The sequence below is a fragment of the Rousettus aegyptiacus genome, unplaced genomic scaffold, assembly GCF_014176215.1.
Source record: "Rousettus aegyptiacus isolate mRouAeg1 unplaced genomic scaffold, mRouAeg1.p scaffold_m13_p_9, whole genome shotgun sequence".
NCBI classification, from domain to species: domain Eukaryota; kingdom Metazoa; phylum Chordata; class Mammalia; order Chiroptera; family Pteropodidae; genus Rousettus; species Rousettus aegyptiacus.
In genome coordinates this window covers 100245455-100258262 of record NW_023416312.1, presented here as the reverse complement: position 1 = coordinate 100258262, position 12808 = coordinate 100245455, and the positions used below count along the sequence as shown (strand labels likewise).

The 12808-nt window shown below is 54.8% G+C and overlaps 1 protein-coding gene across 10 annotated transcripts in view; it reads right to left on the bottom strand.

Moving 5' to 3' along the window:
- The window catches only part of ATP2B3 (ATPase plasma membrane Ca2+ transporting 3), a 66901-nt gene that overhangs the window by 23960 nt on the left and 30133 nt on the right, over positions 1–12808 (bottom strand). For all 10 annotated transcript variants that reach the window (XM_036227047.1, XM_036227046.1, XM_036227049.1 and 7 more), the window contains 9 exons: positions 12544–12708; positions 11964–12178; positions 11039–11281; positions 10428–10669; positions 7810–8044; positions 2998–3177; positions 2799–2886; positions 2048–2154; positions 816–1007 (listed from right to left, as the gene is read on the bottom strand). In XM_036227047.1, coding sequence (XP_036082940.1) covers positions 816–1007; positions 2048–2154; positions 2799–2886; positions 2998–3177; positions 7810–8044; positions 10428–10669; positions 11039–11281; positions 11964–12178; positions 12544–12708 — 1667 coding nt within the window. The remainder of the gene's footprint in view (positions 1–815; positions 1008–2047; positions 2155–2798; positions 2887–2997; positions 3178–7809; positions 8045–10427; positions 10670–11038; positions 11282–11963; positions 12179–12543; positions 12709–12808) is intronic.

Below are 12808 nucleotides of genomic sequence, written 5' to 3'. Positions count from 1 at the left end.
TTCCAGACAGTCACTAATGGGGAGAATTGGACTATTGAAAAGGAGAAGAGGCTCCTTCAAAGGTTAAATATAGAGCTCCCAGCAGAATCACCACTTCCACTCATAGAACTAGACCCAGGAGAAGTGAAAACGTCGATCCACACAAAGCATCGTTGTGCATGTGCACAACAGCGTTATTCACAGCAGCCAAAAGGCGCACACAGTCCAAATACCCACGGACAGAGGAATGGATACATGTGTTCTGTAGCCATACGTGATGGAACATGATTTCTCCATCAAAAAGAATGAAGTATCAATCCATGCTAGAACGTGGACCTCAAAAACATTGCGCTAAGTGAAAGGAGCCAGACACGAAACCCACATATTATTTAATTCTATTTCTGTGAAATGTCCAGAATGGGCAATTCTGTAGAGACAGTGAATTGGTGGGTGCGGAGGTGGGGGGAGGGGGAATGGGAAGTGATTGCTAATGGGGATGGGGCTTCCTTTTGGGGTGATGGAAACGTTGTGGAGCTAGGTAGGTGCTAACTGCATGACGAACACCGTGAATGTACTAAGTGACACTGAATTGTACACTGTCAAAATGGTAATTTTTTGGTATGTGAGTTTTATCTCAATAAAAATATATCTGCAGCAGCGAAAACACTTAGCTCTCCCAACTGGGCCCTCAGCGGGGAGCTTTCAGCCTGCGCACCTGCCAGAGTTTTGCTCTCTGCACTGGGGTTGGACATATGGGGCAGGCAGGGTCTGGGAGACTGGCTGCCTCCTGCAGGGCCCATGGGTCTTCCTTGAGCAAAGTGGTCCCCAGTGCCCACCTGAGTAATGCAGGCGCCTGTGAAGGCCACGATCACGGCCACCACATTGACCGTCAGCTGGAATTGCAGGAACTTGGAGATGCTGTCATAGACATTGCGGCCCCACATGACCGCCTTGACAATGCTGGTGAAGTTGTCATCAGTCAGGATGATGTCCGAGGCCTCCTTGGCTACATCAGTCCCTGCGATGCCCTGGGGGACACACACGCAGTATCCATGGGCCCCTTCCCCATCTCCCATCAACCTCCCATCCCATCTGGGCTGATTCCCTGCCTTTCATTACAGAATGGGCTCCCCACCAGCTGGCAGCAATTCTCATTTCATCCAATACATCCTTGTACTAGGAAGGGCAGGTCGTCGCGTGGCTTTGCTCATAAACAAAGTGAGTGCCACCACCATGTGGCCGCCAATGGGTCTACTGTCCACCATTAGCATGCTACAGCAGGTAGCTGCTGAGTCCTGGACGGGGACATCTTTGGCAGAGCAGTTACATGTTCTCCTGGCGCACACAGGGATGTTTGGAAAAGGACTCCAGTTCCTGCTGCTCAAAGGCTCTGACGGGGACAGCTTGGTACTCGCAGGGCCCAGGGGCTGGGGCTTAGTCCTTCCCTGGGTGTTGGGTTCTGGAGAGGACTGGCCTGCCCATAGCAGGCCACATCGAATGTGGCAGAGTAAAGGGCGCTCCTTCTCAGTAGGGTGGGGAGAGGGACTTGCTGGGTTTCTGCCTTCAGCAGCCAAGCACGGCTCCTTGCAGAAGGGCATGATGCCAGGGCTGGCCACCTGGGCAGTGTCCACCCTGTCGCCTTGCTTGGCAGGGTCAGGGTTTTACAGAAAGAACTAGCTCCATATAAGCAACAGCAGAAAAGTGCAGAAGAAAAGCTTGTTTGGCGACTCTCTGCTGCTCACACCTGGGGCAGAGGTCCACTGAGAAAGGGCTAGCAATGGGTAAGGTGGGTGCACAACTGACAAGCCCCTCCCAGCCCCTCGGTAGTGCGGCCAGTCCCCATTGTCACCTCGGGCATCATCACACCAAAATACGTTTAAGCAAATGACACCTGTGTCCCTTAACTGGCAGAGCCTGTGGAGGCCCAATTGCCCAGAATGTGAGAGACACTTCTGGCACTCTGCAAACTGCCTTAACACTAACTCCCAGCTTCTTGCACAAAGATGATGTCCTTGAAACACAAGGCCCTGCCTGGCGTGGTGAGGCAGGCTGGCAATGGGTGGCTTACCATGGCGAAGCCGACATCTGCCTTTTTGAGGGCTGGCCCATCGTTGGTGCCATCCCCGGTCACGGCCACCACCTGCCGCTGCTCACCGGTGGTACTGTCAATAATCCCTGGAACATAGAATCGGGCCTTGTGTGACCGGCCCTGGAACTTTTGTAAGAAAACCCTCTGAGGTTTTGACTGTTCCTATGGCCCCCAGCCCTCTGTGCTCCCTGTCATCTCCAGGATCAAGTTCCTGTGCCTTGACTGGGAGCCCCATCCCCCTCTTCCCACGCTGGCCCATCACCCAGTGAGATGATACAGAGTGGCGTGGCTTGGTAGAAGGGAAGGGCCCAGCATCATGTGACTTGGATAAATGCCTCCCTCTCCTGGGCCTCAGTTTATCCATCTGTTATGATGAGAGGCCAGGCTAAACTGGTATCTTCCATTCATGTTAGTCCAGAGAAATGGAAGGTGAGCTTCGCCATGTCAGCCCTTTGAGGGGTCTCGATTATTACGCCTATTTTCCCAATGAATAAACAGGTTCGGGGAGGCCAGTGACTTCCTCTGAGACACAAGCCAAATCTCTAGCAGTGAAGAGTCTGGAGGTGAGGACCCCACTTCTTTGTCGGGCCCTGGAGACCCATTTGGGAGCTGGGCTTTGGTTATATGGGACCAGAAAACATGCTGGGGTGATGGCCACACCCAGGTAATGTCCAGTTCCCTCTGGAAAACGTAGGGGCAGGGGCGAGCAGGAGCGAACTCACTCTATTACCTTTGACCAGAGTGTGCTTGTCTGTGGGAGACGATCGGGCGAGGACTCTCAGCTTGGGCCACACCTTGTCCAGACGCTCCTGTTCTATCTGCGAGCGGGAAGCACAGAGCAGCATGGTGGCGGTGAGTATGGACAGCTAGCTAGGACCTCGGACGAAGCCAAGCAGCCCGCCGTGGGAGGGCACATGGGCTGGGCCTACCTCGCCTTTCTCGTTGCGGATCCTCCGGTTGAACTCCTTCCCCTCCAGGCACAGGAAGTCCTCCCCAGGCTGGATGATGCCACACTTGGCCGCGATAGCCCGAGCTGTGTTGATATTGTCCCCGGTCACCATGCGGACTGTAATGCCAGCACGCTGGCATTTTCTGATAGCTTCAGGGACCTGGAAAAGATAATCGAGGTGGGCGGGGCCATCAAAGCAAGACATACTTGTGTCCAGGCTGTGCTGTTTCCTCCATCCAAATCTGTAGCACCGCCATCACCCCCGCGGTGCTGAGGAAGGGCCTCTGCAGACGGGTGGGCCCTCGGGAGGCCTGGACAATAACAGCCTGTCTGTTTTGCCGCCGCCACCAGCCTAGCGGGCAACGAGCAGGGCGCTGTCCTCAGTCCCTCAGCCCCCAAGGCGCTTCCTTCATTGTGCTTCCTTTACCGTGCTGAGCCCCAGGGACTAGCAGTGACTCAGATTCAAGCTCTGACACCACAAGCAAGGCTAGGAGAAGCCACTAGAAGCTATTATTCTGTTGAGGGGCACTGTCCGAGTCGTGTCTGGACAGGTGACTGTAGAAATCACCCAGCTCCGTCAACCTCATTTTGCACTGCAATTTGGGGACCCCCAGAGCTGCCGAGCCAGGATCGGCCCCAGTTACCAGGCCAGCTGGCATGGCGGCTGTGTCAGCTCTGGAAGGATGAAAAAGGAACTTCTGTCTCCAGCCACCCTGCCAGATGGCAGGGCCCACTGTGGGCCTGTCCCTTTGGGGCCTGACTCAGGGCAGGCTGCCAGCCGTCAGCTGGCTTGTGGTCAAACTCTGGGCACCCCCTCACTTTTTTTTACAATATAAAAGTTAAAAGATTTAGAGTCACAGGTTTTACATGATAAGGAATTCTTACTACTCATTAGGGGAAATGGAACATATCTTGGTTGCATGGTACACATTTCCATTTTCCAAATATAACATTAGATTCTGAAAAAGGGGAAGAAAAAGAGATCTCTGTGGTGCCGAGTAGAAAACAGGCTGAAGGGAGTTGAGACCAGCCAGGACGTGATGCCATGCCCCAGAGAGCAGAGCTCAAGCCTGGACGCTGCGGGGAGCGGAGGGCTGGGAAGAGCTGGGGTATTTCAGATATGGAGGTCAGAGGTCAGGCTGGACCTGTGAGATACTCATAAATGGCCCTGGCAAGGAGTGTAGCCTGGGGACCTGGGTCCCTGCTCTGTCCGATGTGCCCAGTGTGCCCACTTGATGGGTGCTCACTGCTCCAGCTGAGGCGGAGGCCCGGGGGTCAGTCTGTGCCTGAGGAGAGAGCTTGAGAACACAGTGTACTGATGTGGCTCAGCCGCCAGGCCTGGGAGCCTGGGGACAGGGGGTGACCTGGGCCACCAGGTGGTGGGGGTGGGGCAGAGCAGCCAGGAGCCCCCAGGGGAATTGGGCAGCAGGTGAGCATGGGTGGAGTTCAGGTGGATGCTAACCTGGTAGGTCCCGCATGCTGATTGACCCGGGGGGGGGGGCGGTGGTGGCTGTGATCTCAGCCAGGGAGAGAGTGGGCCTGAGAAGGAGAAGGGGGTCCTGGGCCTCAGTCAGAGGGGCCCTCACTTCAGGGCTGTGACAGAGTGAGTGACCTGATGATCCCTGAAGCAAGTACCGCCAAGTGGCCCAGAAGGCTGAGACCCAGGAAGGGGGCTTGCCTCCCAGACACCCGGTAATATGCGTTAGGGACACTGTCTGCTCTTTGAGACTCTTGGAATGTTGGATAAGGAGCTATAGGGAGATGCTCCTCTTCTAAGGAGCTCCCTCCTGCCCCTGAAGCATCTGGAAGCCACTCCTCTGCTGCCACCAAGTGGCTGTGATGAGCCTGAGACCTGGGAACCCTGCACCTGGGCCTTCTTTGCCTGCTGCATGTGGGTAGAAGGAAGGCCCCCTCCCTCCAAGGGTACCCTCTCCTTCATGGGGCGACTGTCCTCCCTGTGGCCCAGCTCTGGCTCAGTCTATTCACCATTCATACAGCTTGCCTTCAAGCCCCCTGCGTGCCCCCAGGGCGGATACCTCTGGGCCTTCCTCTGCTGTTGCTGTCTAGGCCTCCAAGGTTTAACAGAGTCCCACCCACCGACCCGCTTGCATCAGCACCCGGGACTCTGCTGGGCCCTTGGTGCTCCCTCCTTGGCCCCCACCCAGCTGGCTGGTCCCCGTGGGGTCTGCCTGGCCTCTCCAGCCTGGCTGTGTGGGTGGCATCTGCTGTGCAGACTCTCACTCGGCCACTCTCGAGCCCGAGAGAAGCTGTCCCTTTCCCTGGGCCCTGCCGCCAAGGCCAGTTTCCGGATTTTAAACAGGCAGCCATCTGTGGCCTCAGGCTTCCCCTGCCCCATGTTTCTGCCCATCAGCAGCCGCCGCAGCTGGGCCTTCATTATAGCCTTCGAGGGCTTTGTGTCTGTGTCGCGCATTTCCGAAGATGAAAACTTACAAAAAAATAATGCCCCACTGTGCAAGGCCTCACCGCACCCATATGCGGCCATTCTGCACAGTTTCATCTGCCCCCATCAGCCCCAGTCTGGTGTCATTGCCACTTCTGTAAAAGAGCCAACTCAGACCAGGAGATCTACGAATACATCTAAGGCCTCCAGCCTTATATCTAGTCAGCTTTGGTTCATTTAACAAATATTTCTACCAGAAATTAGGGCTCTTTGGCCCAGGGAATCAGGCTGGAAGGGCTCCTTCATGCTTCATGCCTCCAGGCAAGTGGCTGAGGTGGAACGGGAGGGCGGGCTGCTTGTGATGCTGCCGAAATGGCCTTGGCCAGGGCCTTGGGAGTCCAGGAACGTCACCTTCCTGGGTCTGTGACATACTCCAAAGGAACTTTAGCCTTCCGGCAGCGTCACACAGCCCCCAGAAAGCTGGGTGGAAAAGTCTAGAGCTGCCACTGTAGACACCTCCCAGGAAGTAAGGAGGGGACACCCACCATCCTGGGAGCATCACTGAACATCAGCTACAGGCCTGCAGCCATGCCGGGGGAAGAGGGTGTAGGGAAATGTTCCGTTCAGAAGGAGAAGGCTATCAGGTCTATGCAAGGGCAACACAGCTTTATGGCTCAGCTTTGCTGTGTGGACACAACACTCCTCTACTCTGTGCCTGTTTCTCCCTGGTCTGATGAAAAGAAAGTTCTGGCCCCCATGTCTTCGGAGTTGGCCCCGCCACCCCCAGCAGTCACCTCTCCTTCTGCTTTCTCAGGCTGCTCCTCCCACTGTCCCTTTCTCTGGGCCTGTTCCTCTGTCTGGAAGTCTCTCCCCTCCCCTCTGCCACTGTCTGCTTCTTCCCAGGCCAGCCTCCAGGTGTCTCCCCTCCGCACACGTCTCCTTGGAATTCCGGGACATGCCATCACTGATGACCCACAGCCGGTGTTTAGATGTGGCAAGTACTGACTTCTGAATCGTGGGTCTTTCATACATGATCTAGTGTGTAAATGCTTGTCTCCCGGAAGACAGGCCAGAAGCTTTTCCTCCCTCATCTTAGCACCCCCCAGGGCTGCTGGTACACATACATGTGGTCAGGCTAACCGGCAGGATCAAAGTGGCTCTGCTTCTGACATGAGGTGAGCATCACGGGAAAGGCCCTGAGAGGAGAGAAAGGATCCCTCCCTGCCTCCGGCAACCTGCGCCCACTGTGCCTCGCACATTCCCTCTAATGCTTCATGTGTTACGGCTGCCACTGACACCCCCTCCAGGACCAGCCCTGGAGGCTCTCCCTCCCTAGAAGAGCTCTTATCTTTAAGGACCACCAGCTCTCCCCATTGGTCCTTCACTCTCCACCGTGTCCAGCTTCTGCCTCGTTTCTCTTCGGAAAAGGCATTGGCAAAGTTGTCTGTGCGCGCTGGTTCCTTGCATTGTCGTCCTGCAGAACCTGCTCAGGTCGAGGTCTCCAATGACCTCCCAATGTCGAGGGCCTGCGTCTGCTGTGGCTGAGCTAAGCTGCCCTCTCGCTTCAGCCAACATGGCCCTCGCGACTTCCCCTCCCTGCTTGGCCCCTTCCTTTGAGTCTCCTTTGAAGACTCTGCCCACCTCTGTTCCAGCTGCACTTCCTCCCCAAGACGTTACTCATATAAAGATGCTTCTGGAATCTCTCTCCTGCTGGGACCATTGCTTTGAGCTATCCACTCTTATAGCCACTTGCCCACTTGACATTGCCACAGGATTGTCCTGAACCTCACTTGGCCCCAACCAAACCCTCGACTGAGAACCGCCTTACTCCGCCCCTCAAACCTGTGTTCCTTTGGGCTTCCCAGCCCAGGGATGGCACTGCCATCCACTCCACTTCTCCATAACAGAGCCCCAGGATTCGTGCTGACTCCTCCCTCTCCCTCCATCAATCCTGCGGGTGTCACAGCTGTCAAAGTTCTAACTGCCACCCTCTTTCACTTGGTGGAGGCAGAGCCTGAGCCAGGCCTGGAGACCAAGTAGAAGGGGGCCTTCCAGCGGGCAGGACAGACCCTCCATGTGGGTGCAAAGGTGAGAGGATGAGGAGCGTCAAGTGTGTTGTGGAGGGTGTGGTCTGGGCTGCAGCGGCCATGTTCCTTAGAGGACCTGTGGCTCTGCCATTGCCCACCTTTCCAGACTCCTATGGGCAGCCAGTTTACTCTACCCGTCATTATGGCAGGAAGTGCTGTGATAGCTGGGAAGACAGAGAAAAGGGGCCATTCTCTCCTTCCATTTATGTCCCAAAGCCATGCCATGGAGGCCAGATAGGAATAACCACTGCCCCTCCCCACATTCCCAACAACCCGGGCTGTTCCCAGAGGGGCAGGTGGCTACCTCAGGCCGCACGGGGTCCTCGATGCCCACAACGGCTATGCAGGTGAGGTCGCCCACAACTTCATTCTCGTTGTCCCAGTCAGGCTCCTGGGTGGCAGAGAAGTCCCGGTAGGCGATGCAGATGGTGCGGAGGCCATCACAAGCCATCGGCTCGATGATCTTCTTCACCATGTCGTCCCGGTCCCGAGGGCGGAAGCCGCGTAGTTCGCCATTGTTGTTTAAGATGTTGGTGCACCTGGGGCGGGGACAGAGCAAGGGGAGTCCGGCCAGCTGAGAGTCTGGATAGGCTTGGGTCAGACCCTCCATCTGACATGGCAGAGGTTTCTCCAAGGAGGGAGGTGCTCTGCTTGTGTGGGGCCGAATACTGTGTCTTCCCAAATTCATGTTCTTCTCAGAACCTTGGAATATGACCTGATTTGGAAATAGGGCGGTTGCAAAGTTAAGATGAGGTCACACTGGATTAAAGTGGGTCCTCAATCCAATGACTGGTGTCCTTATAAAAACAGAAGGGGACACATGGAGACACACACACACAAGGACCAGACCATGTGACAATGGAGGCAGAGAGTGGAGGGATGTGTGTACAAGCCAAGGAACACCAAAGACTGCCAGTGACAACAGAGGCTGGGAGACAGAGGAAGGACTCTTCCCTGGAAGCCTCGGAGGGAGTGCAGCCCTTCCCGCGCCTTGATTTCGGACTTCCGGCCTCCAGAACTGGGACAAAACAGATTTCTGTTGCTTTAAGCCGTTAGGTTTATGATAGTCTTTTGTTGTGGCAGCTCCAGGAGCTCATAGACTGGTGTAGCTTAGGAGACCAATGGGAGGCTGGAGCACAGGGCTCATCATAGCTCCTCCCAGACTCCACAGCAGTTGGAGTTCATCACTCCCGCCTTGCTGCGCCTTAGGGCAAGAGTGTGGCACCCGGGCAAAAACTGCAAGCCGCGAAGGGGGCCGTGACAAGGCAGCAACCACAGTACGAGCTCTGGTGACCCTCAAAGCTTCTCAGAAGGGCCCAGGAAAATGGAAGGCTGGCAGAAATAGGGCGAGGAAGAGGAAGGAGCAAAAGAGCCAAGGGCTCCAGAGGCAGGCCTGTGGAGGGGTGAAAAATGAAAGAAGGAGCTGGAGGCGCAATCACCTCAAATCTTAGAAGGCTCTGTAGTAAGTGATTTGCCAAATGGGCAGGGGAGGGTGGGTGGGGGTGGAGAAAGAGAGAAGCCAAAGCCAAGGGGAGGTGTGGAGGCTGATCGAGCTGGGGGGTGGGGAGGCTGGGGCACTTGCAGGCAGAGCTGCATGCTCCCCGTTGTTTTTCTAATAGCTTTATTGAGATATAATTCCCAAACCACACAATTCACCATTTTGAAATGTACAATTCAATGGCTTTTAGTAGAGTCACACAGTTGTGCAACCATCACCAAAGTCAAGTTTAGAACATTTCCATCACCTGTAAAAAAAAAACCCTGCACAGGAAACAAAAGGAAAACAAAAAAAGATAAACTGGACTTCACAGTTGAAAACCATTTGTGCATCCAAGGATGAATCAAGAGTGAAAAGCAAAAAATCTGTCAAGAGAGTGAAAAGATGGCCCACAAAATGGAAGAAAATATTTACGAATCAGATATGTCAAAGTTCTGGAATCTAGAATATATAGAGAATTCTTACAGCTCAACAATAACAAGAGAAACAAATCAAAGATGGGCAAAGGACTTGAATAGACATTTCTCCAAAGATGTGCATATGGCCAATGAGCACATGAATAAGCGCCAATATTACCAGTCATCAGGGAAATGCCAGTCAAAACCACCGTGAGATCCCCTTTCACATCCACTAGGATGGCACCGATAATAATAATGATGATAATGTAACACACGTTGGCAAAGATGAGAAGTCAGAACCCTCATGCACTGCTGCTGGAAATGTAAAATGGCGCAGCTGCTGTAGAAAAAATGATGTCAGTTCCTCAGTAAGTTAGTCACAGAATTACCGTATGACCCAGCAATTCCGTTCCTAGGAATATATACAAGAGAACTGAAAAGACATATTGAAACAAAAAGGTGCATAAGAATGTTCATAGCAGCATGATTCACAGTAGCCAAAAGATGGAAACCACCCAAGTGTCCGTCGGTGGATTTGTGGATAAACTAAATGTGGTCTGTCCCTGCAACGGAATATTATTCAGTTGTAAAAAGTGGTAAAGCACCAATCCACGCTACTACATGGATGAACGTGGAAAATGTTATGCTGAGTGAAAGGAACCAGACACGAAAGGCCATATATTGTAAGATTCCATTTATAAGAAATGTCCAGATTAGGCAAATCTGTAGAGGCAGAAAGATTAGTGGTTGCCAGGGGCTAAGAGGGGGTATGGGAGTGACAGCTTAATGGGCACGGGGTTTCCTTCGGGGGTGATGACAATGTTCCTCAACTGGATAGAGGTGATTGTGCACACCATGGTGAATGTACTTAATGCCACTGAACTGCACATGGTAAAGTGATGAAAATGGCCACTTTAATGCTGTGTGTATTTTAGCACAATAGTAATACCACAAAGCCTGAATCCTTCAGCTAGACCCCAGCCCCTGGTGTCCCCAGCCCTGGGCTCGCTCCTGTGACCGACTCACTTTTTCAGCAGGATCTCCGAGGCACCCTTGCTGAAGAGGCGGAAACCGCCATCGGGCGTGCGGATGACCGTGCTCATGGACTTGCGGACCGAGTTGAAGGTGTACACTTTGTAAAGCTTATCTTCTGGAATCTGTTCCCGCACAGGCTGGAAGTCCCGCTTCAGGTCCAGGACGAAGCCCAGCAGAGCGCACTCCGTCTTGTTGCCCACTTGGCGCGGGAGGGCACCTTCCTTCTCTGGAGGCTGTGAGGTGAGGCATATACCAGCATGGAGCAGGGGGCCCAAGTCCACCCTCCTTGCTACCCCTGGGGTCCCAGCCTGGGTATGGTCACCCCGTCTTTACGGTGTGGTGGCAGAGAGCCGGGAAGGGGCTCCAGTGTGGACTAGACAGGCAGGTTTCCCACCATTCACTGGGCTTGGAAGGGGCTTCCAGAACCAGCAGCCAAGGCAGGAGTACTGGGGCCAGGGATGAGGGGAGGGTGACCAGCACCCCAGAGACCATCACAGCTCTGGCCAAAAGTTCTTAAGAGAGCCTAGTGAGCCCTTGGCGACAGCTCATGCTGCACTCCCGGCCAGGCCCCTTCCCTTGTCCCAGCTCCACTCTCGGCTCACTAGTATTTTGGTGGTGTAGGCACTGTTGATGGAGATGGCGTGGACCAGGAGGTCGAGGATCTTGGGGTTTAGGGCGCTGGGGGCCGGAATCTCTTTGTAGTGGGTGTCCCCGAGGTAGGACTGGACCACGGTCATACGATTGGTGGTGAGCGTGCCCGTCTTGTCTGAGCAGATGGCTGTGGCATTGCCCATCGTCTCACAGGCGTCCAGGTGGCGGACCAGGTTGTTGTCCTTCATCATTTTCTGTAAAGTGCACAGACGTCATGTATGACTCTGCTCTGCGCAACCAGCTTTCCATGCGGCGCTAATAGCCCAGGGGCCTCTGTCAGCAGGCACCCTCACCACTGGGCTGACAACAGTGCTCAACGGCACAGCTTGGAGCGGCTGCAGCGTGGTGGTCAAGCCCTCATTGGACAGGCCGAGCAGCTGACTCTGGGCCACCACTTTCTCCAGAGATTGCATGGTTCCTTTCTGCTGCCCAGGTCCACTCCCCTGCCCACAGTGCCCTCTTGGGTCACCTGCTGGTCCTGCAGCATCTCCCCCATCTCTGCCATGCTCTGCCCACTGTCTCCCAGGAGGCCCCCTCCTGATCACCCTCCCTCCTGCCCCCGCTTCTGCAAGCAGCACCAGTTTCCCCAATTCCTGGTCCCTGTGCGCCCTCTGTCCTCACCCTGCAGATGCCAGATCTATCCCACCGCCCCCCTGCTTTCCGGCTCATCTGACCATGCCCAGGAAGCCGGGTGCGGATGGATGGCCGAGTTCAGCTCTGGGTCCCAGCTCAGCCTCCCTGCTCTTGCCCTGAGTGATGGACACCGAGTTTTCTCTAGTCCTCACTGCCTCCAAAGTGCCTATTGGCCTCACATTCCAGTTTTTGGGTTTGTATCTTGGTATCATACATTTTTAGTGCTGTGTTTTGTATTATTACCTTGACAGAGTAAGCTAGGGAGATGGTGACAGCGAGAGGCAGGCCCTCCGGGACAGCCACAACCAGCACAGTGACACCGATGATGAAAAACTTCACAAAGTACTGCACGTAGACTGGCGTGCACTCCGCCAGCCACACCCGGCCATCGATGACGAAGGTCTCGATCACAAAGTAGAGGACCAGGATGATGACGGTGATGGCGGACATCACCAGCCCTGCCCAGCCACAACAGAGGCCATAGAACGTAGGAGTAGGAAGGCAGTTGGCAGGGATAAGAAAAAGACAAAGCAAGAGGAAAGAAGTAAGGGATGCTGCAGCCAGTGCCGGCTTGAGTCAAGTCGGGGGGAGGTGCTCCCTGTCCCAGGCTTCATGGAGGGTTTAGAAACCATGCTCACCAGAGCGGGGCTGGACCAGTCCATGATGGCCATCGCTCACCACTCTCCCGTCCCCCTGCTGCCTAGCGTACATCACCTGCCACATCCATCTCCCACTTGCTCTTCACAGCCCAGCCCCATGTCCAGGAAACCCAGTGTCCTCTCCGCCCGACAGGGTCCCCTGGCCACCCGTCTGCAGCTCCCACCTGCTTTCCCGATCTGCACAGCCAGCTTGGTGAGCTTGCCCTGCAGGACCGACTTCTCCTTCTTGGGCACGCTGGCTTTCTTCTTCTCCCGCTCCTCCATCTCCCCACCCTCCGCACTCTTCAGGGGCTGCATTTCCATGGCAACTGCCCCATCTTGCTTCTTAGCTGCACACAGAAGAACCACACAGCCAAAGTTAGGGCCCAGCAGCTGGGGTGACAGCTACAAGGGGCTTTCATATGGAAAGACATGCTACAGCATATAAGA